A 27,153-nucleotide genomic window follows, 5' to 3' on the forward strand; every position below is an offset into this window, starting at 1 on the left:
CAATTATCTGTTGTCACAGACTCTCCAGAATAACAATTCTCGAACCTCTCAGGATAATGTCTTCCTGAGTAATGGACAGTTCATCGTAAAAGTTGTAAACTTTTGGTACTCAATGTCACAGGTAAGAGGTTGAGGGTACTGGTACCAAGATTAATGTGTGATAATGTCTTTTAGTTTTACCATGTCACTATCTTGACTTGTGGCAGTGACGTTTTGTTCCAACAAAATGGCAGCTGGTGTGCTTGTTTCCACAATGAAATTTATGTATGCGTAAGCCGATTTGGAAAGGGTGCCAGAGCACTGCAGAGGCACTCTTGGGAAATAGTGAGCAGGGTCTTGATCTTTCTCCTGGACGATGCACGATTGTGCATTCATAGTCTTGTAATCATAGACCCCATTGTTCAATGCAAAGAGGCATCTTCGCCTTTGGATTGCTAAAGATAGTCAACAATGCTCGATGATCTGTCACAAGTGTGAAAAGCTTCCCATACAAAAATATGTGGAAATGGTCACAAGCTCACACCACTGCTAAGTTTGCTTTCTCAGGTTGTGAAAAAGCACATTCAGTTTGGGACAAACTTCTGCTTGCATAGGCCACAATATGTCTTTGAGCAGTCGGTGTCAGCTGGGCTGTGCAAGGTTTGTGCATAACCCAACGGGGCTATCAGAAACAACAACCTAAATATTAAGCTTTGAATCGAAGTATTCCATTTCAGTAGCGCCTTGCCAAGGAATGAACGTAACATGGAAAAAGTGTGTGGGGGACTGGCGGACAATGCGTGTGTTCTAGCGGGATTGGGTGTCATACTCCCATCAGAAAAGATATGGCCAAAGAAGTTTCGTTTTGTCTTATGGAACTCACATTTCTCAGGATTCAAAGTTAAACCGGCATCAGCGAGCAAACAACACTTGCATGAGAGCTTTATCGTGTTCCTTGTGTGTAGCTCCAATAACTAATATGTCATCACTATGACTGAAAGCATTCATGACACGCTGTACGATACGTCGAATTACATCTTGAAAAAGCTCTGCAGCTGATGACACACCAAAACTCAGTCTTTTATAATGGAACAGACCAGTAAGTGTAGAACAGGTTGTAATGTACCTGCAATTCTCCTCGAGTTCCGCCTGACGATAACATTTATTCAAATCAAGGCAAGAGAATAACTTCGCACCATTCAATTATGTTATCATGTCAGCAATGTGAGGACCCGGATGCTTTTCTCTTTCAATTGCCTTGTTTGCTTGAAAAATATCCACCCAGATGCATACAGCTACTTCACTCTCCTTTTTGGGTACTACCTCTATGGGAGAAACCCATGGTGTTGGACCAGTGGAACGCTCAATAATATCATGTTTAAGTAAGGATTCATGTTGTTTTTCAACAGCTTCTTGTAGACAAAATGTAATCCGCCGGTGTCTTTGAGCAATAAGAGGACAGGCATCCTCATTAATGTGTAATTGTACTTTCATAGTCTTGAGTTTTCCTAACGCATGAAACAATGAAGAGAATTGACTTACTATTTCGTGATGAGCATTCATGTTATAGTTCACTGATAACAGTCCCATATCAGCAGCTGTACTAAAGCTGAGCAAATAGGCACTTGATGATGTAGCTTATAGTACATAAAAGGGTGCCTGAACTTTTGTTTTCTTGTGTTTCATCACTGCTACAAATAAACGTTGACTTTTTAATGGCGTCAATGCAGCCCATGTATACACTTTAGTTTTCGATGGCGAAAGTCGGGGCAATGGAGATAGTTCATTGTACTTCTCATCAGGCATAATGTTTATCGATGCACAACTATCAATAATAAACGTTATTGAGCAACCGTTGACTTTAAGTGTGATTTTCGGGCAGTTTTGAATGAATTTGGTGCTTTGTCATGTCAACCTTTCTTTGACCTGTGTTTTTCCTCACATGTGGCCAGTCAGAACATGCACACATTTCTCTGAGGTAAACATCAACATGGAACACCATCTTCTTCACCTTCACTTGATATTGATACTGAAGAACGTTTTGACGATGATTTAGATGACGATTGACTTTGTTTGGTGTCAACTTGCCTCAGTTAGTGCGGTCGCTTGGTCTTGTGGGCATGCGTCAAACATCGCTTCTGGAACGTTCAGATGGACAATTTGTCTTCGCGTTGTGATGCACTTTCTTTTCCCTTCACCTTGAAGATCATTACAACAAAATGGCTCTACATTTTACAGCCTTTGCAGATCTGTCCAATGCAGGTCATTTACCTTCGTGTAGAAACAAAATCCACACCTGAAGCACAACTTTTCTTTCTGTGGAGATATCACTCTGTCCTTAAGCCTTGTGCTTTGGCTTACTTTTCATGTTCATGACTGACTCCCTCTGGGCACCTCCAGGCTCCATGTCAGCAGCTTGTGAGCTCTGGTGGCCCTGAGAACTCGCTCCAGACTAAGAGTTTCTCTCAGCATTCATCGTCGGAATGAATCTGACAGGCATCCGTCAATTACTCTCAGACGTATACATTCCTCATCATTAAATTAATTGAATTTACAGTGTTTGATGAGCATATTTAGTATCTCAACAAATTTGTTGATGGTTTCACCAACTTTATTTTGTTCTGAAAATTGAGATTCAAGGCTGCTTTGATTCAAGGCTGCTTTGATTTGATACTATGTAATTTTGTCAGCTTGCAGCATTTTCTTTATGACTTCTTTTACACCTTCACTGGCAAGATTCTTAAGGTATTTGATAATCTTCTTGTTATCTGCTTCCTATATCACATCAATGAAATCATCAAATGTCTCTATTCAGTCTGTCGCCAATATTTAGCTTTTTGGCAATATCGAATGGTGGTGGTGTTTTCAAGAAGGCAGCAGCATTGTAACCATTTACGAGACTGGCTGACACTAAGGGTGGAGTTTTCTCGGACACCGTCTGCTGTCCACTCGGACCTGCTTCATCCATACCATCTCTAAGACCCTGTGCTGTGCTGGACCCTGGGTCATCTTGGACAGTCTGTGGAACCTTGACTTTCTTCTTGGTCTCCATTGGAGCTCTTCAGTGTTATGGAGACCTTTGGAGTTGCTATGAGCCACAACAAAGCGCTGCTTTGATGGTGTGCCACTTTGGGTATGGACGGCTCCATCAACACAACCACGGGCATTTCTTCACTCAGCGCTGGGGTATGATGACTCTCATCAATCAGTTTGGGTAAGCAGATAACCGTTTCTTGTATATGTACCGCTTAGCTTTTGGGCGTTTCTTTGTACTGTCTGACACCTGGTTGATCTCTGCCTCACAGCGCTTCTGTTCGCAGCGTTATCTTGCAATTTGCTGCTCTATCAAAACCTGGTTGCATCTGCCTTTAGTGTTATCACTCCATATGATGTATAGCTTTAGGTTGCATAGTAGCACGATACCTCCTTTTATGGCCTTCCAGCAGTTCTGAAGACTTCTTAGTGTAGCTTTTGTTATCTTCAACTGCTTTACATGGACTGGGGCTGCGCTTTGTCTTCACATATGCCAAATGTAGATTCTGCACTTTGACAAAGGCACACATAGCACACACATGCATTCTGCGAGACCATGCCAAACTCTACGGGAGAGCACTATCAATCTTCAGGTTATTTATTCCCAATCTTGTCGGCAGTTGTAGCATCTTCCCCAACCTGGGTAACCGCAAATGACTAAGCAACACACGGAGCTTAGTATAACACATTTCTATTGTTCTGTGTGTAACCATGAACTCAACATTCTAAATGTGTATTCACTTCACTATGCTCTAATGCTTACGTTCTACGGAGTCCATCAGGAGCCACAAGGATTCTGTAATTGCACACTCACACAATGCTACAGCAGCTACTTCCATTCAAAGCTTACAAAATAACTTTACTTTCCCAGCCCACTCTAGGCAGCAACATTAGTGTGAAATTGCACCAATCTAAGCGACATATGGTTCTCAGAAACTCAATTTCAAGGCCTTTCCTGATTGAAAATGAGCTCACAAAAGTAATATGCCAAAATAAGCAACAAACAGTTCCAAAACCAATGTGTTATATTTTTTGATTTTTGATTTGATTTGATTTATCAATTTATAGAGCGCGCGAATGCCCGAAGGCATCTTGGCACTAAGATATACCCTTGTCTCTTGAAGATGTTGTTAGAGCTATGCGGAGAACAGCCAGGTTTTAACTTCCTTTCTAAAAGATTTCAAAGATGGACTGATTTTTATGGCAAGAGGCAGCTGATTCCAGGTTCTTGCTGTATGTACAAGGAAGCTTCTTCCGCCCCAATTGGCTCTTCTGAATCTCGGGATCCCGATAAGTCTCTTTTGGCCGGATCTGAGAAGTCTATTTGGCTCATAAAGTTTTAGATGTGACTTCAGGAATTGTGATCCAGTTCCGTTAATAGCCTTATATGCCAGGCACAGTGATTTAAATTGTACCCTTTTTGAAATAGGTAGCCAGTGCAGAGTTTTTAGTTTGTGGCTAATTGGCTCAAACTTAGGTATGTCTAATACAAGCCTGGCTGCTGCATTCTGTAGGCGTTGAAGTTTGGCTAGGATTTTCATCCTGGCTCCAGCATAAAGGCCGTTCCCGTAGTCCAGTCTTGACAAAGCTAAAGCTGTCACCACTGTTTTACGCGAATCTTGTGGTAGATAAGGTAATATTTTTTTAATCATTTTTAGGCTATACCAGAGTGTTGATGCCAGTTTGCTGGCTTGGGCGTCAAATGAGAGATTGGTGTCTAGAATGATTCCCAGGTTCCTCACTTTTTCAGATGGATCTGGGCATCTTCCCATGTTTTTAGGCCACCAGGAGGGGGACCATATATTTGTGTTGCCTCCTAATATCATGACCTCACTCTTGTCCCCGTTAAGTTTTAGGCAGTTTCTTTTCATCCATTGGCTGACTTTAACCATGCAATGTTGAAATTTTTCTGCTGTGTCCTCCACATCCTTACTGATTGACACCACGATTTGAGTATCGTCAGCATAGGATATTGGAATGAATCCACAGTTCCTTATAATTTCAGCAACAGTTATATTATACTTCTTTAAAAAGTGACAGCTGTAACAGATCTCAAAATTGTTTATTACAAAACAGGCAGGCACTCACTGGAATAGGAATGGGGGAGGAGAAAGAGAAACAGACTCTGAGTGTGATGCTGAAATAATAACTAGAGGGTTCTGAGTGAAAAGGGGCTACCCAGGGCACATAAAGAAAGAGGAACCAACGTAAGTAGGCTAGAATTTGAGGGAATGCTGGAGAGGGGGCCTCCGAATGGAATTCAGAAGCGGGCAGGGTAGGTATGAGAGTAGCTGGGAAGGGCTAGGTAACAAGAAGTTCTATCCGAGATAGGTGCCAATGGCAGAGCCTTGAGATGGTATAATTATGCCTTGCATATAAGAGCGTGCCCCAAGGCTTAGTTTTAAGCCCAACTCTGCTTATTGTGTACCTGCACCTTATTGGCCTCACTTATTAGATCATATGGTATTCATTTTATAAACTATGGCGATAACATCTTGACAATGGATTATTCACAACAACTAGTTGTAGACTCTTTCCACAACTGTTTGAAGACTATCTCAGCTTGACTTAGTAACAACGCTCTGAACTTCAATGGTGATAAAACCCGAAAACCAGTGCCTCCTTTACCTCAAATTTTTGGCTGCCATCTGACACTGTGGCACCAGAGAAAGTTTCATTGGTGGATAACCTTGGGATTCATGTAGATAGATATATCTTCCTTTCCATGCATATGAACTAGTTATCATCCTCCTGCTTTGATTTAATGAAAGTGCTCCGCAATGTTTTGCCCTATCTTCCATTGATGGCTCACCTGTTAGTGGTTAAGAGCCCACTTCTGAGTCGCCTTGGTTACCGCAATGCATTATTCTTGGGTGCTCTGGCCTACTTCCTGAATCATTTGTGGCAAATCCAGACAGCTGCGGCTCAATCAGCCTTAGCACTGCCAGATGGTCTTCAACTTCTCAGGCCTTGGCTGAGTTACTGTGACTTCCTGTCCCTGAAAGAGTCCTTTTTAAGGCTATGTGCATCATGTTTAGGGCATTTCGTAAGATTTACCCTTGTGTTTTCTTCAAAGGAAATGTAAATCTTATGCACCCTGTAGAGTTTTGCGATTTTCCAAAGCAAATCTTCTTTGTGTGCCGAAACTGATGAAAACCAGGGAAGGCGATCGGGCTTTTTCAGTTAAAGCAGCACAATATTGGACTAGCTTACCTCCCTCGCTTACAGCATGCCAAGACCTAATGATCTTTAAGAAAGCCTTGAATACCTGGTTGTTGCCTGTTTAATAAATTATTGTGCATGAGGTCTGGTTGGGTGATTGATTTGGGCTGGCACCAGGACACCTTTTAGGTCACAGCAGACCTTTATAAATATTATTTCATTTGATGTCATCACATGAGGCGATTGAGGAGCAGAGAGTGTACCTGATGGAGATGCACAAGAGAGTGATGGTATCTTAGGGGGGTTAAGGAGAGAGTATACCTGCCTGAGGAAGTAACATGTTTTAAGTAGACAGTAAAAGAAAGAGTGCATGACGTGGTGGTATAGGAGAGTAGAAGACAGAATACCCAAGAAAGTGATGGGGAGTGCCTGAAGAGTGTGGAGGAAAAACCTGAAGGGGTTGGAGAAGAAAGAGACAGTACATGAAGGGCGTGAATTAAAGGTAGTGTCTGACACTGTCAAGTCAAAAAATACTTTTATTGATTCTTTAAAAATCGTAAAAGGATGGCAAACCATCATAAAATACTGATTCTGAACATTAAATGAGCATATGTATATTAAAAACGATTATTGCTTAAAAATTCTCTTTTTTTTTTTTTGTTTAGACGTTGATCAGGAAGAAAACCGTAGAAAACCATGATCACACTAAAAAGTCAGTCAACGGGTTGTATAATTGCTACTTGGCTTGAGGAAATTTTGTCCAATTCTTTTGCAGCTGTTTTCCAGAATTTTATGGCGCTACGGGAGAGTGGAGTAGAAAGCCCTCCAAGACATCTAATGACAGCAGCTCTACATGTTCTGATCTGTTCTTTCCTTAAAGTCTCCCGAAGAATGGATTTGCGTTTTTTCAATAAAAAAGGGCATATGCATAATAAATGTAATAGTGACTCCTCCCCTTGACAGCAAAGGCGGCATTCCTTCGATGTCCATACGAATTTCCATTGCGGAGTTAAATCTTTTGAGGGGAAAGATCCCAGTCGTAGCAACATCAGGTAATGCTTTTTATGGTAAGAGATATGTTCGGTCAGGTACTGTTGCGGTTTTAGCCTCTGATATGTCTGCATCACAGCCCAAGCGTGGTATTTTTAAAAAAAAGTATTTTTATCAGATAGTAGGGAGTTCCTCTTTATTGCGGAATTCACCGCATTTTTAAATCCAGAATACATAACTGGTGTTGACCAGGCCTCCTCTAACTGTAATGCCGACAAGGATTCCTGTAGGATTCTCGTCGTCGAGTTAGCTTGTCGAGCTTGACTTTCAATCTCCACCCAACAACTATGGGCTAGAGTATTATCTTCTGCCTCCCTCATCCTCCAGTAGTACTTCACTAAAGCACCTTGTCTGGCCATAATCAGTTTTTTTAATCCAAATTCTAAACGGATTTGGTCTTGTGAGATATGTGGCGGGATTGAAAACAGTCTTTTGAAAAATACAGATTGTGCTGTATTTAAGGTGATTGCATCTTTGGTATTCAGGATTTCTGAGCCATACGAAATACGTAAACATTTTGCGGCTATCACATGTAGCAGATGACTGGTAGAACAACCTGTGAGCTTTTTTTTCAAGATTTTGAAGGCGAACAACAGTTGTTTTGCTTTTATACACTGATGGTAAAGGGAGAGTTTAGATGATGGCTGGGATAGAAGTGTTTCTATAGGGGTGGATGAGTTGCCTTTAAGCTTCCGAGGGAGATGAGACTGTTTCAGGAATTGAATATGTTTAGTACTCTTCCACACTAAGGGCCAGATGTACTACCCTATTTTGCATGCGCAAACGAGTTTGCGATCCGTTTGCGCATGCAAAATCGAATAGGGCCATGGACAATCCCTATTTAGCGAGTCGCAATTTTTTTGCGACTCCCTAAATAGGAATTGCGAGTCGCTATTAGGAAGGGGTGTTCCAAGGGCGTCCCTTCCTAATAGGAAGTTAGAGGCCTATGTAAGAATGTTCTACGACCGCAATTGCGGTTGCAAAACACTCACAATTTACCGCCCTCTTCAAGAGGGTGGTAAAGCACTCGCAAATGAAAAGGGGCTTTGCTAATGCAGGGGAAAATATATTTTAGGGGCAGGCAGTGGTCCCAGGAACCACTACCTGCCCTTAAAAACTGAAACGTTTCATTTTTCTTTTTTTAAATGCATCCTGTTTTCCTTTAAGGAAAACAGGCTGCATTAAAAAAAACTGCTTTATTTAAAAGCAGTCCCAGACATGGAGGTCTGCTGAGCCCAGCAGGCCACCATACCTGTGAGGGACAGCCATTACTAATGGGGTAGCAAATTGCGAGCGCCTCATTAATATGCATAAGACATGTAATTTGTGACCCCATTAGGAATCGCTATCAGTGTCTCAGACACTGTTGTACACGGCATTTAGCGACTCGCAAATTGCGACTCGCAATTGAGCGCAATTTGCGAGTCGCTAAATGACATGATTGTACATCTGGCTCTAAATTATTTTGGGAGTGTTCAAATGGAGATAATTTCTTAAATTAGCAGTATCACACACTCACAAAACACAATTGCTTTATTCTGTTGTCAATAAAGTGTCACTCAAAGCAGCAGACCAATGACATGGAAATGCCACACATAACCACATTGCAAACACAGGAATATCACACGGTAGCAGATTGAAATCTTGGTAGCTCTGGAATGAGGGGTGAGTTTGAGGTGGTGGGTGAGAAATTGCCAACAGAGCAGATCGAAATGAAAGTTAATTGGTGGAGACATATAAAACTGTGTTTTTGAAAGTCCCACAGAGATAGAAGAGAGAGGCTAAGACCAGAAAAAATCAGCCCAACCAAACGCTGCCTTGCCAGTGTACTAGCTAATGTTTTGGAAGCAGTTTGTCTCCTTGTAACCACACTGTTTCTTTATTACTCTGATGTGTCATTTTCTTAGTAGTTGTGAAAGTGGAAACAGGAAGGAAATGTAATAAGAGCAGGCGGATGCCCGTATGGCAAACTAGAGAGTCAGTATTGTACCCTGGCGTCTAGAAAGGTAGAGGGATGAGGATAGGATGAACCGGGTTTGGATGTTTCAGTCTTCTTCCTACCTACTACGCTGGTCGAGTCCCACATTGACATATACAGGGTACCAGTCTGGCTTGGGTCTGACCCACATCCCAAGTAGGCTTCACCCAACTGGTGCTCTACCTGTAGGAGCCTTCTGGAGCTTTAAAGGGGCTTGGGGCGCAAACCCTTGCTCCTAAATATGGCAATTCTGGTCAAGTAGGGCTAGGTTAACTTTAGGCCTTTAATGATTGTGTATTTTTTGTGCTAGTTGTCAGCTTTGGCTATTCTTACACCATTTACCTCATTGATGTGCGTTTGTATATCAGTCAACATCAGTCACTGCCTTAAAAGCAGTTAGGTTGCTGCTCTTATCACCACCTTCCTCTCCTGCTCCAATTCTTATTTGGCATTATTTTACATATGTGTCAGTATTTCTGCTGGTGCATGGTGGTATTGGGATTACGCGGCCTGTTGTGATCAGCATCCTTTTTGGTGTAAAGACACACAGCCCACCACCGCTCTTCTAGTCAGGTTGTAGCTGCCTACATATTTTAGCCCCCCTAAGTGCCTCCCCCGAACTAGGTAACTACTGCCCTGGTTGCTTAACAGTGTCCCAGTGAATGTTTGATTCTGATGGGAGCCACACGATGCATATACACCCTGGTTTCTCTAAAAGTACCTCAAGGGGCAGAGTCAATGTAAAGTAGGTACACCCACACGTCCTCACGCCAACACACTTTAAAGCACTACAATCCAAGACAAATAAGAGAACTTCTCTGGCTACTCATGTGCAACATTGAAAGGCACACGCCACACAATACTCTTCCAACCACCCACCCTCCACGGTGTAGCTTGCTACCTGTGTGGTTCCTTACTCCAGCCCCCTACAAATGAATAGTAAGTGCTATATACATGGTACAGCCCCAAATCATACCTTGATTGAGATTCGGCACGCTTCCTATAGGTTGGCTCTTTCTTACGGGTGGCTTTCCTAACAATCTGAGTAGTAACATGCACTGTAGGTACGCTTGCGTGTTCTGTGCCTGGGCATGCTTCAAACCAGCACATTTATGCCTTCTCTGCTTGGGCATCTCAGATATTGCTACAGGGACCCTCATGCATTCTCAACCTGTGCAACATAGGCATCACCCAGGAGCCTGCACACCATCTCTACCTGTGCATTATGTAGATATGTTATGTTATCAAAACTTAATATAGCGCAGCGAATCACCCCCGCAGGGGTATCTCGGCGCTGAAGCACAGACCCAAAGGAGAGAGGAAGAGCGAGGAGAGAGGAAAAGAAGAAATGCGGTCAAGAGTCAGATTTAAAGTAGCTTTTTGAAACAGACAAAATCAGAGCAAACGCAAATATGAAACAGGAGATATCCAAAGACTCTCACACCCTGAGTATCCGTCCCCTACATTATCTGCCTATGTGCATGATCTATAAAACTCTTGAGATCTCCATGCGTCCTAGATCTGTGTACCACCTCACCCCTCCTTGTTCCAGTACCAGCCAATTACTCTTTGAGGCCCTCGAACCCTATGTACCCATGCAGCACGGATATCACTCCCAGGGACCCAGCACGGATATATTTATTTATTTAACCGGTACACCATTCCAAACAGAAATGCTATACAAAAGGACAATGTTGGGCCAAATACCAATAGCAAAAGAGAGTGATTAACATAGAAAATAGAGATACGAGTCATATGCACCTTTGAAAATTTGTGATTAGTGAAGACATGCAGGTGTAATAATTAGGCCTGGACGGTGAACTTCGCTCCGTTCATGGAGTTTGCGGAGTTTTCTGCACTCCGCGGAGCTCGCGGAGTGCAGAAAACTCCGCAAACTCCACGAACGGAGCGAAGTTCACCGATGTGCAGTGGAGTTTTTTCGCCCGCTTGCTATCACGAATGGTAAGTTCGCGATCGCGAACGGTAAGTTCGTGAGCACGAGCTGCCGCTCGGGTAGAATTTCTACCCGAGCGGCAGGAATACCAGCACAAACTGCAGTTCGCACTACACTCCGCCACTCGCGGAACTTCGCAGAGATTTTTTGTAACTTCGCGGAGTTTTGCATAGCAAAACTCTGCGAACTATGTCCAGGCCTAGTAATGATAACTTACTAACTAAAAAGTTAGCACAAATATACATCTTTACACAATTTAAGTGCAGTGCACAGCAGTTATTGCTCTTTCTAGTACAAAATGGCGAGTGTTAGGGATTGGAATTTTAAAAAGCTCTTGTAAATGTAAATGTATGTAAATGTATGGATACTTGTATAGCGCACGACTACCCGGAGTGTATGTCCCCCCACCCCCCTTTCCCATCTTAAACCTGTGTCATCACAATGATAAAGATGCCTTTGTAAACCTAAAAAGAGATGGCTGCTTGTCTGTGCTAGAGCGTGTGTGCTGAGTAGCCTGGCAAGGCTGTCTCTGCTCTGGGATTAATAAAAGATTCTAAAACCCTCACCCACTTTCAGTGGCATGCTTCATCATTGGGTCACTCGGTTAATGTAATTTCTCTGAACAAAAGGCAGAGACCAGACATGGGTGGCAGAGCACGCAACCCCAGTACAAACTGCTTGACATGCATTAGTATAGAGAGCCTAGGTATCAGAGAAGTATTTAGGTGATCTGACCTGTTGTATTGGGCTGTTTGTAGCAGATAGACCTGCCTGGTGCTGAACAGAAACAGTAGGGGTGTGCCTTGGAAGATTTTATAAGGTTATTTTGGCAAAGGTTAAGATTTTGTCCAGTGGAGGTATGATTATTGGGGAAAAGCTCTCATCTGTGGACTACTACAGTAGTTCAGTGCTTTGGCTCTGTTGAAAAATATGAATGGGTGGATCCTTCATGTGTTTAATACATAATACCTTGCTGCAGAAGAATTGGTAGCAATCAAAGATTACATTCACCTACAGAAAATGAAAACACACCAGGGTATGTAGCAGCGGATGCGAAAGTCAGGGCGTCATGAGGGAAGTTGATTCATTTAGGCAGGGAAATGGAGGCAGATGAAGAAAGAGAATGTAAGATCTCAATCTTAGATATGGTGAACATGAAGAAGGCTACGGCCACGTCTCACAGAAGTTTGCCTTGAAGAGGTGCGAAAAGTTTGGAAACAAACAGAAGACTTGTGTCATCTGTGTATGGATGGATGGAATGAAAAACCATTTGGGAAGGTAAAGTCAATAAGAGGAGTGGGTACCAAGAAGGAAGCCTTGTGGGAAACCAACTTGTAGAAACTTGGCTCGGGATAGCCTGAATGCAAGATTTTCTTTTAAACAAACTTTATTAAGCACCACAAAGCGATTACAAGTTGTTATAGCAAGTGCAATACAGCTTTTTCTTTTGTTGATCGTAACACAATTCCCGTCATAGGTATCACATCTTTGCTTGCCTATGTCAGATGAAATAAAATAGTCTAGTGACTATAGTCAAAGAACAGGAAGAATGAATACACACATAAAATACAAGCACCATTCGGTACAATATGTAGTAGATACCTAGTCAACCCCACTAACATACAATCCCCCACCCCCAAACTCCCTCCTGGCCTGTCGGTTCCTAGGGGCCCTCTGACCTTGAGTGTGCGTGTGTATAGTGCTTGATTGTTGCGAGTCTCTCCTGGTGTGCAGCTGAGACGTGAGGGGGATCCTTATCAGCCCCTGAAGCCAAGGCCCGCAGACAACTGAATACTTTAGGGGGTGAGGGTGACATGAGAGGGATGAAAATCTAGTGCTTTAAAACCTTCCAGCAGGAACTCCCACTCCATTGAGATGGGATGCTTGCGCAGTCCGCGAGCCTCTTCGCATCTGATTACCGCACTTTCGGTACTGCACAATCACACCACCTCCTCCTGCCACGCAGCTAGAGTAGGGCACCTAGGGGATTTCCATGTCATGGTAATCGCACGTATAGCCAATAGAGAAGCAAGGCCAAGGAATCGAAGTTGGACTCTCAAAGCTTTTGTGTGCTTACAGAGGCCCAGCAAACATTCCAGTATGTTATCAGTAATTAGTATGTGTGTGATCTCCCCAATAGCAGCTCAGACCCTCCCCCAATAATCACGCAGCTGAGAGCATGTCCAGAGCATGTGAGTAAAGTCCGCCTCCACGGACCTGCAACGTGGGCAGTGATGTTGGTCGTCGGGGAACATGTGATGAATTCTTTTTGGGGTTAGGTAGCCTCTGTGTAACACCATACTTTGTATGAATTTAAATTTGGCATTATGGGATACACGCTTGGGGTGTTCTAGGATACTCGCCCACGCTTTATCAGTCAGTGCGACGTCAGTTAACTCGGACCATTTAGTCCGAAGGATGGTGAGTGGGATGGAAGCTTGTGGTCGAATACCAACATATAACCATTTTATCAGATGGCTGCCCTCCCCCATGTAATAGAGAGATCATACCAGTTCGTGTTGTGAAGGTTCATTGCGTTGAGGTGCCCATGTTTTCTTCACGTAGTGGGACACTGCTGCGTGAGTTAAATAAAGCCGATCCGGCACATCAGTGGCCTGTACAAAGGCATCATGATCAAGGAGGGTTCCGTCACCAAACAGCGACCCCACCGTCTCTACGCCAGCGTCTGTCCAGACGCATAGGCGAGCCTTCATAAGCCCGCCACCAGCAGTTGGTATGCCCAATAGGGGAATATTACTGGCGTAGGGTATCGCCTCAGGGGTGTAAAGCAGGGCCTTCTTCCAGCAGAGGAGTGCCGTTTTGAGTAATTTAGGCGGTGCTGGGGGTAGTTTTGCTTTCGGCAACAGAGTATGTAGGGCTCCTCGCTCTAGGTCTCGGGTCTCATATCCTATCTCCTGCAGGTTCCCGCCCGCTATCCAGTACGACAGCCACTTAAGCTGGCAAGCATAATAGTATGCCCTAAAGTCAGGAACTCCCAGTTCGCCCTTGTGGGGTTCCAGCTGCAATTTCTTGAGGCTCACCCTGCGACGACCCATTGCCCAAATAAGCTCTAGTAGGATTGTGTCGAGTGTGCGAAAAGTGGACTGAGGAACCACGAGGGGCAAGTTCACAAAAAAGTATAGGAGTCGGGGAGCACCACCATCTTGGAGATGGCAACCCGCCCCATCACCGACAGTGGCAGGGATGTCCAAAAGGATACGCTTAAGCGTATTGCGGTAATTGCCCTTGATAGGTTGCCATCAAGTTGGTCCGCCTGTGACCTGTATATCTGGATTCCTAGGTACTTAAATGTATGATGTGCTACTGGCACAGTATATGTACCAAAATGAAGCGTGTTTGGGTGGGGACCGTCACAGAGATAATAAGCGTTCGATTTCCCTTCGTTAAAAACAAGTCCAGAGATACGCTCAGAGGCGGAAAAAATGGTGGGGAGGGGCTCTGCCTGGGCAGAGAGGTCACTTAGGCCTGAATCCAAGATGACAGAGAAAGACTGGTCTGAGGGGAGAGAGGAAAACCATCTGAGGGATCAGGCAGTGAGTCATAGAGAATTTACGGTGAATAGTGAAGCATGGTTATCAATGCTCTCAGATAGATCACAGTATTATAAGGGATGAGAAGTGATTGTGGTGAGCTGAGAAAGCTATTTCCATGGAGTGAAGAGTGTAGAAACATGTCTAGGGGAAGTGAGCAAAGTGTTAGAGGTACAATCAAGGGTAAGGTGGTTAAAAAGAAAGAGTTCAAAAGTTTTGGTGAAAAAAGGGAGATGAGACGTTAGATGGTAGTTAGAACAGGAGGGGGGGGGCAATATATATTTTTTTTTAGTTAAGGCAAGACCGCTGCAGATTAGAAGCATGATGGGTAGGTACTGAATATGAGGCAGTGATGTAATAGAGATGCTAGGTAGAGAAGAATCTAGGGGGTTGGAGCAAGAGAATTCCATGTCTGAGTACTTTAGGCGACTGATGAATCGTTTGCTAGAAAAGCAGATTTGAGTATGAGGATGAGCTCTGTATGTGAAGTGGCAGAGCAAAGAAAAGTGATTTTGAGAGTGGGGTGGAGCAACGAGAAGTGAAACAAAGGCGTGCCTAATAGTAGTTGGTTTGTGAGTGAAATAGGCTGCAAATCCTGCTGCTGGAAGAGAAGACTAAGTGAAGATTGATCGTGGTAAAGAGGTCAGGGGAAGGTTATGAAAATGTCATTCACAAAAAGTGGTTGCAAATTGCGGACCAGTTTTCTGTGAAAGGAATAGAATTTTGTGAACCGTCCTTTACACTCATAGATCAGTTTGCAAAATTCCCATTCAGAATGGGTCACAATCCGATGATTTACCTCATTACTATTCATGAGCTAGGACGCAAAGTGCGACTCACTTTGATTTCTGACAATCAGAGAAATGATGGCCCGTGATACATTTTTTAAAAATACAGTCCATTTTGTTTGTTGACCACTAGCATTCAGCAACAAACCTTTTTTAACATTCACAAAGGGGAAGCAGGGACATCTTAAGGATTTGGGGGGCCCTGGGCCAAACATATTTTGGGGGCCCCTGTTCAGGACACCTTATGATCTAATTTGAGCCCCTGTTTCCCACGCAGTTTCCGCTTCCTCAGCTGCGCTAGCGATCCAGTTTGCATCATAGGCATTAGCCTATATATTCCCGATGTAAATGGACATGTGCAGCTTACAGGTGTAGGATTCAGAGTTTCCTGCCCTGCTACTACGTTTTTAATACTTTTTATATTGTATATGTGTGGCTGAATTACTCTGTGCTTTTTAACAATTTCTCCTACCTATGCGCCCTTGCACTTTACTTGATTCTGCTTGCCAACACCTCCGTAGCTGCTCCGATTTGCATTTCGGTTTTCCTCCAGTCCTGGTCTGCTGCTGCTGATACGCCGATTGTGTGGAGGGCTGGGGCTACTATCGGGCTACTCACTTCCGCCCACGCAGTTTCCACTTCCTCAGCTGTGCTAGCGATCCAGTTGGTATCATAGGCATCAGCCTATATTTTCCCGATGCAAACGGATGCGCGCAGCTGATAGCTGTAGGATTTAGTGTTTCCTGCCCTGCTACTATGGTTTTTATTACTTTTTAAACTGTATATGTCTGGCTGAATTACTCTGTGCTTTTTAATAATTTCTCCTACCTATGCGCACTTGCACTTTACTTGCTTCTGCTTGCCTACACCTCCTTAGCTGCTTCGATTCGCATCTCGCTTTTCCTCCAGTCCTGGTCCGCCGCGGCTGATACGCCGATTGTGCGGAGGGCTGGGGCTACTATCGGGCTCCTCACTGATGCCTATGCAGTTTCCGCTTCCTCAGCTGCGTTGGCGATCCAGTTTGCATCATAGGCATTAGCCTATATATTCCCGATGCAAACGGACGCGCTAAGTGGACATGCACAACGGGCACGCCGCTGGCGCCGAAGGTAAGCCTGTCTGCGCCCGGAGGCGTTCGGCGCCGGCCATGCTGCCCAGTTCCCCTCCGGTGAGTTTCTTCCACTATATTGCAATAATGAAAAACTGCTTAGCCTTAGGCGGCTACCATTATGTCACTGTACAGCCGCTGATCCAAGGTTGGAGGTAGACTTTCGATGCAATAAGTGCAACTGGACTCTCCTCCAGCCCAGGAAACTCGCACCCAATATCCTCCAACGCAACAATAAGTGTAAAAACAATAAGAAAACAGAGGACTTAAAGGCCACCCTTTTAAATTGTCGCTCTATACAAAAGCATGAACCATACATTTATGGCCTACTTTTAGACTAACAGTCTGATCTTTTATTTCTCACTGAGACCTGCCTGTCTGAAGCCTCCAACCCTACTATCACCTCGGCCATCCCTACGGGTTATAACATTCTTAGGAGGGACAGATCGAATGGGAAGGAGGGAGGTGTTGCCATAATTTACAATAAAAAACTAGACTGCTTAGGCTTCTGCTGTACCTTATCCCCCCATCATAGCATAGCTGGATTTCTGATTTACAGACCTCCCAGTGCTATTGGAAATGTTATTACTACGCTTAATATAGCCACCACCTCCCTGGCCTTAAAATACAACAACTGCCTCATTCTGGGATATTTCAATATACATATGGACAATGGAAAAGACCCTCAAACAATTTCCTTGTTGGAGGCGCTGCAGGCCTGCAACATGTTTCCATCTGTTTCTTTGGCCACCCAAGAGAAGGGCCATACCCTAGACCAAATCGTTCACAACTTTGACATATCAGTAAGCCTACCTCTTCCCATTACCTGGTCTGACCACCTCCTATTAAAATTAGTCATTCCAACTCTGCCACAGCTCCTTGAGCTAACACAGGGCAGAGGGTCTCTAATTACGGGACGTTCCATAAAATATCCATCCCGATGTTAGCAGACGCCCTCGGTCGTTCCTCACCAGAGCTGTCTGGCTGCCCCGACTCGGACGCCCTCTCAATAGATTCATGGCTCCGAACCAACATTGATGCATTGGTACTGGTTATTTGTCGCTCCTCAAAGAGGTCAGCCCCACCAGCTCCATGGTTTAACGGTTCCCTTAGATCTCGCAACAGAAATTGTGGAACAATTGAACGGAAATGGCGTAAATCCTATCTACCTGAGGACAGGAAGGTGTATAAAGACACCTTACAAGCTCATTACATTCTTGTGAAGGCAGCCAAGAAAAACCTCTTTCAAACCAAGATAGAAAATGCCCAAAATAAGAGTAAGGAAATCTTTAGCATAGTTAAATCCTTTACTGCCCTGAGAGCCTGCACAAAGGAAGGGCCATGCACTGAAGAATGGTCTAATTAAATAGTTGAATTCTTCCACCAAAAGATCTCCATGATCCAACAAGCCTTCACTAACATCTCAGTCTCTCTCCTCAGGCAACATGCAGAAATTATGGAAGAATGCTAAAATTCTTCAACTGATAAAAAAGGCTAACACCAAACCGACGGACCCTGCCAACTAGAGGCCAATCTCCCTTCTTCCGACCCTCTCCAGAGTACTAGAGAAGCATGTAAACAAGGCCCTCAAGGAGAACACATTGAAGATGGGAAGCTCCTTCATGAGTCCCAATCCGGTTTTAGGGCTAACTACAGTATGGAGTCCGCTCTGCTGGAAGTGACTGAATTTCTCAAGGGTAAGCTGGACCAGGGAGGCAAGACTGTTCTGATACTGCTCGATACGTTGGCGGCCTTCGATATGGTCCCACATGAGAGGCTCCTGGAGAGACTTGCTAACATCAACCTGGGGGGGCGCCTTTACAATGGATGTCATCCTTCTTGGCAAATAGATCTCAGGACATCTGGCTCCCCCCTTTCTCATCCCCAGTTCCGGCCATGAATGTAGGTGTCCCTCAGGGCTCCATTCTCAGTCCTACCCTTTTTAATATATATCTATCCCCCTTGCATTTCTGGTAGAGGAAGAGGGCGCCAAAATTGTTTCCTATGCTGATGACACTCAGCTGATTTTTACAAGTGAAAAAGGAACCGACTTTGACGGGGCAATGATTAGGTCTTGCCTCACAAAGGTTTTTAACTGGCTTAAGATCAATTAGCTGCAGTGCAATCCTGACAAAACTGAAGTTGTTTTCTTTGGTAATCCATAAACGCCTGACTGGAGCGCTTGGTGGCCAAAAGATCTGCCGCCCCCGCCCGCTGAAAAGGAGAAAGTCAAAAACGTAGGAATAGTCATAGACAAGACACTCTCCATGTGCTTTCAAATTCAAAATCTAAATGGCACTTGCTTTGGCATACTCTGGATGCTAAAAAAAACTCCTGCCACTGTTACCGCTTGAAAGCAGAAAGATCGTGGTGCAGACTCTGGTGACATCAAAGCTTGACTATGTCAACAGCTTGTACCTCTGTCTTCCCAAATCCCTTATCCAGCGCCTACAAGTGGTACAATACGCAGCGGCCAGAGCCATCCTGAGACCTAAACCCAGATCTAGTATGACCCCTATTCTTAAGTCTCTCCGCATAAAAGAACGGATCGGCTTCAAAGCGATGACCATCTTCTTTAAAGCTTTCCATGGCTTAGGAGCCGGCTACATAAATAAGCGCGTTAATCGCTACATAACAGCTAGACCCCTAAATTCTTCCAATGCCAACCTGGCCATCATGCCTAAAATATAGAGTGACCGCATTGGAGGCAGATCCCACGGCTTTCTAGGCCCAAAATTGTGGAATAGCCTCCCTGAGTCTCTGAGACTAACCACAGACCTACTCTCTTTCATGAAAGAACTTAAAAACCTGGCTTTTTGATAACTGGTGGGTCTTTTACGCATGTTTTCCTCCCACTGTCATGCGCCAGGACTCTCTAGTCTGAGTAGCTGCGCGCTTTATTAAATACACAATTTCATTTCATTAGGTCCCTGACAGTGCAAAGGAACACTTGTCCAAATTCTAAGCGCCTTATTTATGAGGCTTTGCTTCACTTTTATGCCGCTGGTGCGTCACTTTTTGTGATGCACCGGCAGCATAAAATATGTGCAATGTTACGCCCTATTTACAAAGTGACGCATCTAGGCAGATGCTTCACTTTGTAAACCCCTGCACCGCATTATACGTGCGCCAGGCATAATGTATGCAGGGTGGGTGTTGCCCCGCAAAATGCCTCGTAGAAGTGGCGCATTGAAATCTATGAGAACTCAGTGCGCCACTTCTAGGACGGCATTGCCAATATCTTACACCTGCCACACAGCAGGCATAAGACTGATGCAGGCCCTTTCACATGGGGCTTGCCCCATGTGAAAGGACACATTGCTGGAGTTGCGTCTATTTTCAGACACACCCCAGCAATGCATCACTTTTGCGCATACAGATTCGTCAGAAATACTGACATATCTGTAACTCCTTGCGACATGATGCGTCATACAGTAAATATGACACATCCATCATGTCGCAACGAGGGCGCACTAAGAAGTGACGCATCCCTGTTTTCACACAGCGATGCATCACTTCTCATAAATAAGGCCCTGAATGTGTTTACATCTAATATTCAGGGATAGTCATGTGTGTTTTTAATATTGTAACACAGCAGCAGCTCACCAATATTACTGCAAATAATCTCTGTGACGCCCTCCCATTTCTTATATGTTAGGCCTTGTTTTGATCTAAAATACACGTTTTTTAATTATATTGCATGAAACATAAACACAAAATTTCTCTGCAAAATGGCTGTACTAGACTCTCACAAGAAATAAATGAAAGGAAAACAGAATTTAAAACAAACTGTTTAGGAAATATTCAAGGTCATTAGGGCAAAACTCTGGAGAATGGAGCTGACTGTCAGGGGGCCCCCTGAAAGGCTGGGGCCCTGGGCCAGAGCCCACTTTGCCCATGCATTAAAACGTCTCTGAGGGGAAGGGGTTCCTAAGGGACCCCTTCCCCTTTCCTTTTGCAAATGGCTGACCACATTAACTAAGGAGTCTTTACATTTTCAGTGTTTTGCAACCATATTACCTTCACAAAGCATTGATACATTGCATTAGAAAATCGCAGTCTGGAAGGGACATCCTCATCAAGCGATTTGTTATGCATTTTTAAACCATTTTACAAAATAGCTTTCAGTATACAACAATTTTTTTTTACGATTGCAAACTCTGATTTTGTAAATTGCAGGCTTTGATTTGATAACAATTAATTGGCTGTTTTTACGTGAGATAGGTTCGGCCTTATATATATATATGTTTGTATAAACAACATGCACTGGGACGCTCGGGTTCACTTATACAGACGGCTTTATTGTTGTTTCACAGGTAACGAGTTTCGATCGCAGCTGCGATCTTTGTCAAATATAATATATAAACATATATATAATATATATATATGTGTGTGTGTGTGTATATATATATATATATATATATATATATATATATATATATATATATGTATGTATATATATATATATATATATATGTATATATATATATGTATATATATATCTCCACACAAGAAAAACCGTAGGAACACATCGGGGATTCCAGGATGAATACGTTTATTCAAGCACTGCCGGCATGACGTGTTTCGGCATACTGCCTTATTCATATGCCCTTCCACCAGTAGTTTACATCAGTCCGTTCTTTAAATGGCAATCATGCTCCTATTGGTGGGAGCCCAGCTGAGTCAGATTACTCGAAACGTCACCGCAGCCCTCCTCGGTGGACTGCATTTCCCATACTGCAGCATCTTGGCTGAACGGGAACACGTTTTCAGTCGACTCTATGTATCTAAAGGTGAGTGCTGGTATATTTAAAAAACGTAAAAGCGTGCAAATAACATGTCCTGGTATCACTGCTAAAATAACTAATCTCCTGGGTCCCCTTTACGCCTTACCGTATCAGTCCAGGTCACGCGGTACCGGAGACTCCGCTGTAGTAAGCTGGTCTCTCCGTGCAGTCACCGACTGTGTTAGCTCACAGCAATATATATATATATATGGGTTCTTGGGGTAAGGAATCCAGAACTCCAAATGTGTTATGAGTTATTATATTCTGTATTTATTTAATTCCAGAAATAGACACAACCAAAGAACAGCCGACACGTGTTTCACCCATATGGCCAACAGGCCAGGGGCTTCCTCAAGGCAAAGAATGGTCGCTGGATGAAACTTTCCGTACGTGGAGAAAATAGGTCTCTGCGGTCACGAGAAAAGGTGTTGAGCTGGACCCACCTCCCCACAGAATTTAATCATGAATTAATTGGTGTTTTGTGAAGTGCACTGACACCTCAGAGGGCGCCCTGGCATGGATAATAATGAGTTCCAAGGCCAAAAGAGGGAGTTAAGAGTCTGAACAACCAGATTTTCACCTTTTTCCTAAAAGATTGATGGGATGCAGTCATTCTTAGATCCAGAGGCCGAGACTTCCAGTGTTTCGAGGCAAGATGGTTGAAAGAGTGTTTACCAAGTCGCTGGTGGGAGAAGCACAGGATTATGAGCCAACTGGAATTAGCAAAGTGAAGACAGTGAGCAGGGCGCTAGGACTGAATGTTCTCCCTGAAGTATTCGGGTCCAGAGTTTGCAAGCTTTTGTGGATCAGACATAGAGATTTAAAGAACTAAGCTTTGCAGCCACAAAATGGCTTTGCACATCTGGCCCAGGGGTGTTAGGTGCAGGCTAGTCATTGTGGGAGAGTGTAAGTGAGGTGATGACGCTTAGGAACTAGGCTGATTTGGCAGTCAGGAGCTGAGGTTAATACTCCTAGGACTTATAATTGCACGATTAGCACAGAATAGCAAACATTTTCTTTTTCAAACAGAGAATGTTTAGTGAGATATGTCCTTGCGGGCTTGGGGCACTGGGACAGAAAGTGCAGAGAATAATGTGAGTCAAAAGCATATTTCAGTGCATAGTTAAATTAGTCAAATTAACTAGTTTGTTTTTGCAAAGAGGTGAGGTCATTATCATGATTGAAGAAGGAGTTGGAAGGGAAACTAGTGAACCTTTTTTTTAATAAAGAAGGGTTGTGAGACTGGGTGGGGTGAGCTAGACGATAATGAGTTCATAGCTGCCAAGGTTTAAGAGTGCCATGTGTGACATTTTCATAATTTCAGTGTAGTTATGAGTGACATTTCAACGACTATGAGTGACACTTTCCTCGCCAGCAAAATCAAGCAATGAATACAAGGGAAACACATAAATATCAGAATTACACCTATTTGAGCAATGAGAAACTCCAATTTAACTACTGCAAAGCATACAAAATTATTGTTAAAGAGCTTTCATTTTTCAGAGTCAAGCCAAAATTTCTGAAAATAGATAAAGCAGTGTGGAAGAAGTTTATAATGTAATTATAATCAGCTGAGTGACTACCAGACTCAATCGACTGCCCCGGTTCCATGAGCAGTAAGCATGGCTGCATGGGAAAGCTGCAAGTGGGAGGCACTCATTTAGGTCACAGCTAGGCAGGCTTATGATTTAAAAAGGTGTGTGCCACCTCGAAGTCTGCGGTGGTCTCAGTCACTGCTATACATGCCAATAGACTAGCTTGAGGCAGGAGACTCCAGCTGTATTTTAGCTGCCTCCCGCTGTTGGCCCCGAAACAGTCCCACTCCAACACGCAGGCCTGATCTGACAGCTCGACTGCCCCGCAATCGTATGATCCTGTTTACGGGGCCCAACTGCGTGCCTGACTGTCCCAGCCCCACCGGCCTCTCAGAGATCAGGACACCACGGACATGGAGCGGCGCTGGAGTTAATCTGGTCAGTGCTGAGTTGTGTTTTCACCCCTTCTTGGAGCCCCTGCATCTCCACTCTGCATATTGCTGGAAGAATCAACCCCCCCCCCCCTCGACATTTTTAGCAGCCCCCCTGAATTTTGGCTCTAGTCGCTCCTCTGGTGCACAGCCTCTTGTCTGTCTCTCAAAGCCATGTGTGGAGAAGGTGCAGCTCCCCAGGGACAGGCCGAGGAACAGTGAGGCAAGGGGGCACGACAGCTGTGGCTGCTTCCAGTGCTGACCGCAACTCTGCCTCACCAGGGTGCCAGTGACCTGGACGACAATGGGATTAACTTGGTTGGTGAAAAAATTATGCATCACCGGGAGCCCCGGGACCACAGTAGTGACGTCACAGTGCTGGATGGGGCTCTTAGTAGAGCTTTTGGAGAAAGAAAAGTGCGAGTACCGTAAGGGGGTTGTCACAGATCGTCGAGACGCCACATTGCCCAGTGGGAGCTTCGTTGAGATATTATTCCTACCGCGAAATAAAGCAAAAAGAATCGCCCGGTTCTCTGATGACAGCGCTCGGCGCAGAACGGTGCAAACTTAGAACACCGGCCGGCCGGGGCAGAGACAGACACTACAGCTGAGAGCAACTAAGGTCCACTCCGAACTTTTTCCGTTCCACCTTCAGTGCGAGCTCACCTGCAGCACCAGGCTCATCGGCTGTGCTAGCTGCAAAAGTGGGCAGATTAAACTAGTCTGGCTGAGGTTCAGTTTCTACGTGACGGCTGGTAACCGTGCCACGCGGTGATTGAAACAATGTAGCCAGCCCTTCCCAGACCGAGCTGCCTGACCCAGCCCACAAGCCTGCCACAGCAACACGCACTGCCTGCTAATACAAAATTGGCAGTGATACTTAAGCAGCGCTCCAGCTTCTTGAAAGTTGAGGAGGCGCTATAATGCATGACCATGCATTTCAGTGCGGTGATGCAGACCACCACACTGAAATGCGTTAGTCTAACGCCTGATGCGTGGCACTTGGCAGGGCTATGAGTTGTTATTTTTGATTTAGTGTACAGCGTGTGTGGGGTCAATGATAGCCAGAGACCCCTCCCCTCTAAATGCTTAAAAAGAATCAATCATATCGTCCTCCCAGTATGGACAAAGATAATAAATGCCTCACTATCTCAAGGGATCTTACCAGAATGCCTAAAAGCAGGTCAAGTCCTCCCCATCATCAAAAAACCTACAGCGAACCCGGCAGAGCCAAATAACTTTCGCCCAGTAACCAATATTCCAATACTCGCCAAACTAATTGAGAAATATGTACAAAATCAACTGAGCAGCCACATCGCCAAATTCAAGTTGCTGGACGACTGCCAATCCGGATTCAGACCAGGCCACAGTATGGAATCTGCAATCTTACACATAGTGGATGATGCGCTGCAGGCCCTAGATCACAATCAAACATGCCTACTAGTCCTTCTTGACCTGTCCTCTGCCTTTGACACGGTAAACCACGCAAAACTGCTAGCCAGGCTTCAAGACAGGATGGGACTATCTGGAACTGTTCTGAAATGGTTTGAATCCTTCCTTCAGAAAATAACACAAAGATTCCTAGTCAACCAGATGCTTTCCCCATCATGCCCATGTCCGATTGGAGTCCCTCAAGGATCCACACCACCCCCATCACTATTCAACCTTTATGTCGAACCCCTAACAGAAATTCTCCGAGACGCATGCATATCTTATCACACGTACGCAGATGACACTCAGATCTACATCAAGATAACATCACTGGAAGGCATAAAGAAAATGAATGAGGCCTTAAAAATATCATTACAATGTTTAACTAGCAATCATCTGAAACTAAACGCACAAAAAACGGAATTCCTATTAATATCACCACCGAAGAAACCCACAGAAGTGAAGGAATGGACCAAACTGATCACAGCGTTAAACTGCACCCCTTCACTAGTTGATTCTGCAAAATCACTAGGAATCACGCTTGATAAGAACCTAGACATGAAAGCCCACATCAAATCAATGACAAAAAGTGCCCGGTTTCACCTGAACTATATTAGAAAAATGAAACCTCTCATCTCCACAGCGGACCTCAAACTGGCAGTCCAGTCCTTAATTATTTCAAGGATTGAATATGGATGTACAACTCTAACAGGTCTTTCAAAAATTTCCACAGCTCCACTAAAAGCATGTCTAAATGCGGCGGCAAGACTCATTACTGGATCCAGAAAATACGACCATATCTCCTCTCACCTGAAAACATTAAACTGGTTACCATACAAAGCCAGAATTCAATTCAAGCTGGCATGTACCACACACACAAAGCGCTCGACTACAAAACTCCAAGGTACTTAGCTCAGAAAATAGAACTTTCAGGGGGAAGCAGACCAGGTAGGAGTGCCAGAGAGCTGCTGCTGAAACCACCCATCTTTCGTAAGAAGAAAACGTATGACAGAGCTTTCTCCGGAGCAGCCCCCAGAATCTGGAACTCACTCCCTCCAAACATTAGAAAAATTCCAAACATAGCAACATTCAAGAAGGAAGCGAAGATCTTCCTAATGAGCAAGTTCCTTCCATAGGCTAGACTGTTCCCTTTAGCATTGTGACTAATACCCAAACATCGATCGTGAACGCGTCTGATGGAGAACACTCGGAAAGCACATCAGAACCATGTGTAAAGAAATACTGTTACACCTTGTAAAAGAAACCGATAAGAAAGTCATGTACAGGAATATTATATATATTAATGCTGCTATTCACACTGTATTACAAATGTTCCACATGTAACTGTGAAGCGCTCTGATACCCAAGGGTCAAGTCCGCGCTATATAAAACTCTATAAATAAATAAATAAAGAGAATGGGTGAGGGGTTGCACATTCGGGCCTTTTATTTAATTGGGCGTTTCCACGGTGGGCTGGAGCCCTTGGATGCCAGTTTTGAAAGCTATAGGACACCTCTGCCATTTTACCGAGCCCCACGAGGGTAATTACAGCAGACACAGGGGGACTCCGAGAGAGAGATGAAGAGTGAAACATGGGGACGGAGGGGGAAGGTAGAGAGAAAGCGATCAGAGAGGGAGAAGAGAGAAGAAGAGAAGGAAATAGAGAATAAATGGAGGCAAACAGAGAGATTGCGCAAGGAGACAAAGGGAGCTTGGCTGGTTTGAAAATTTTTACCATGGATGCTTTTAGTCCCCCAGTCAGGCCCTGCATGGGTTTTCCCTACATGTACATACGATTTGTGCGTGAGCGATTGCAATGGAGCTGGGATAATAAAGTGTTCTGTGGAGAATTGATGAGGTTCAAATTAAAATCACAGAGAATGATAAATGGAGTGGTCCGTCACGCCTTCTGTATCTGTGTGTCAAACATATTTCCATCAGTGACATCCACTCCTTCTGTCCCGGGCCAGGAAACATCTCACCACAACCCTGAAAGATCTCACCTGTTCTGGGATTTCAGATCTCGTCCGCTTATCTCCGTCTGCATGAGATGAATATATGTACTCCTGCAAGGAAGTAAAATGAAGAGTGAATCACCCTAGTGCAGAGCATGCTTAAAGAAAGAGCTATGTTACAGGCTCCAGTCTCCCTGAAGGAAAATACTTGTGTCTTTCTTACCCACGTTATACATCCCTTTCTTGCTGGTGGTAACAACCTGAAAATGGGAAACCACCACAGCACTGGTATGCCATTCTAGGACTAATTTCAGTAACCTCATTACTGAATGTGCCTGAACTGAATAAATGTGGAAAGGTCTTGTTATGTATGGCTTCCACACCAATCCATAATTGAGAACATGTTTGAAA

At 44.2% G+C, this 27,153-nt stretch overlaps 1 protein-coding gene across 3 annotated transcripts in view; it reads right to left on the minus strand.

The window, feature by feature from the left end:
* The window catches only part of CIMIP4 (ciliary microtubule inner protein 4), a 317,064-nt gene that overhangs the window by 208,552 nt on the left and 81,359 nt on the right, over positions 1-27,153 (minus strand). For all 3 annotated transcript variants that reach the window (XM_085601334.1, XM_085601335.1, XM_085601336.1), the window contains exon 6: positions 26,791-26,853. In XM_085601334.1, coding sequence (XP_085457460.1) covers positions 26,791-26,853 — 63 coding nt within the window. The remainder of the gene's footprint in view (positions 1-26,790; positions 26,854-27,153) is intronic.

The sequence above is a fragment of the Triturus cristatus genome, chromosome 4_2, assembly GCF_964204655.1.
Source record: "Triturus cristatus chromosome 4_2, aTriCri1.1, whole genome shotgun sequence".
NCBI classification, from domain to species: Eukaryota; Metazoa; Chordata; class Amphibia; order Caudata; family Salamandridae; genus Triturus; species Triturus cristatus.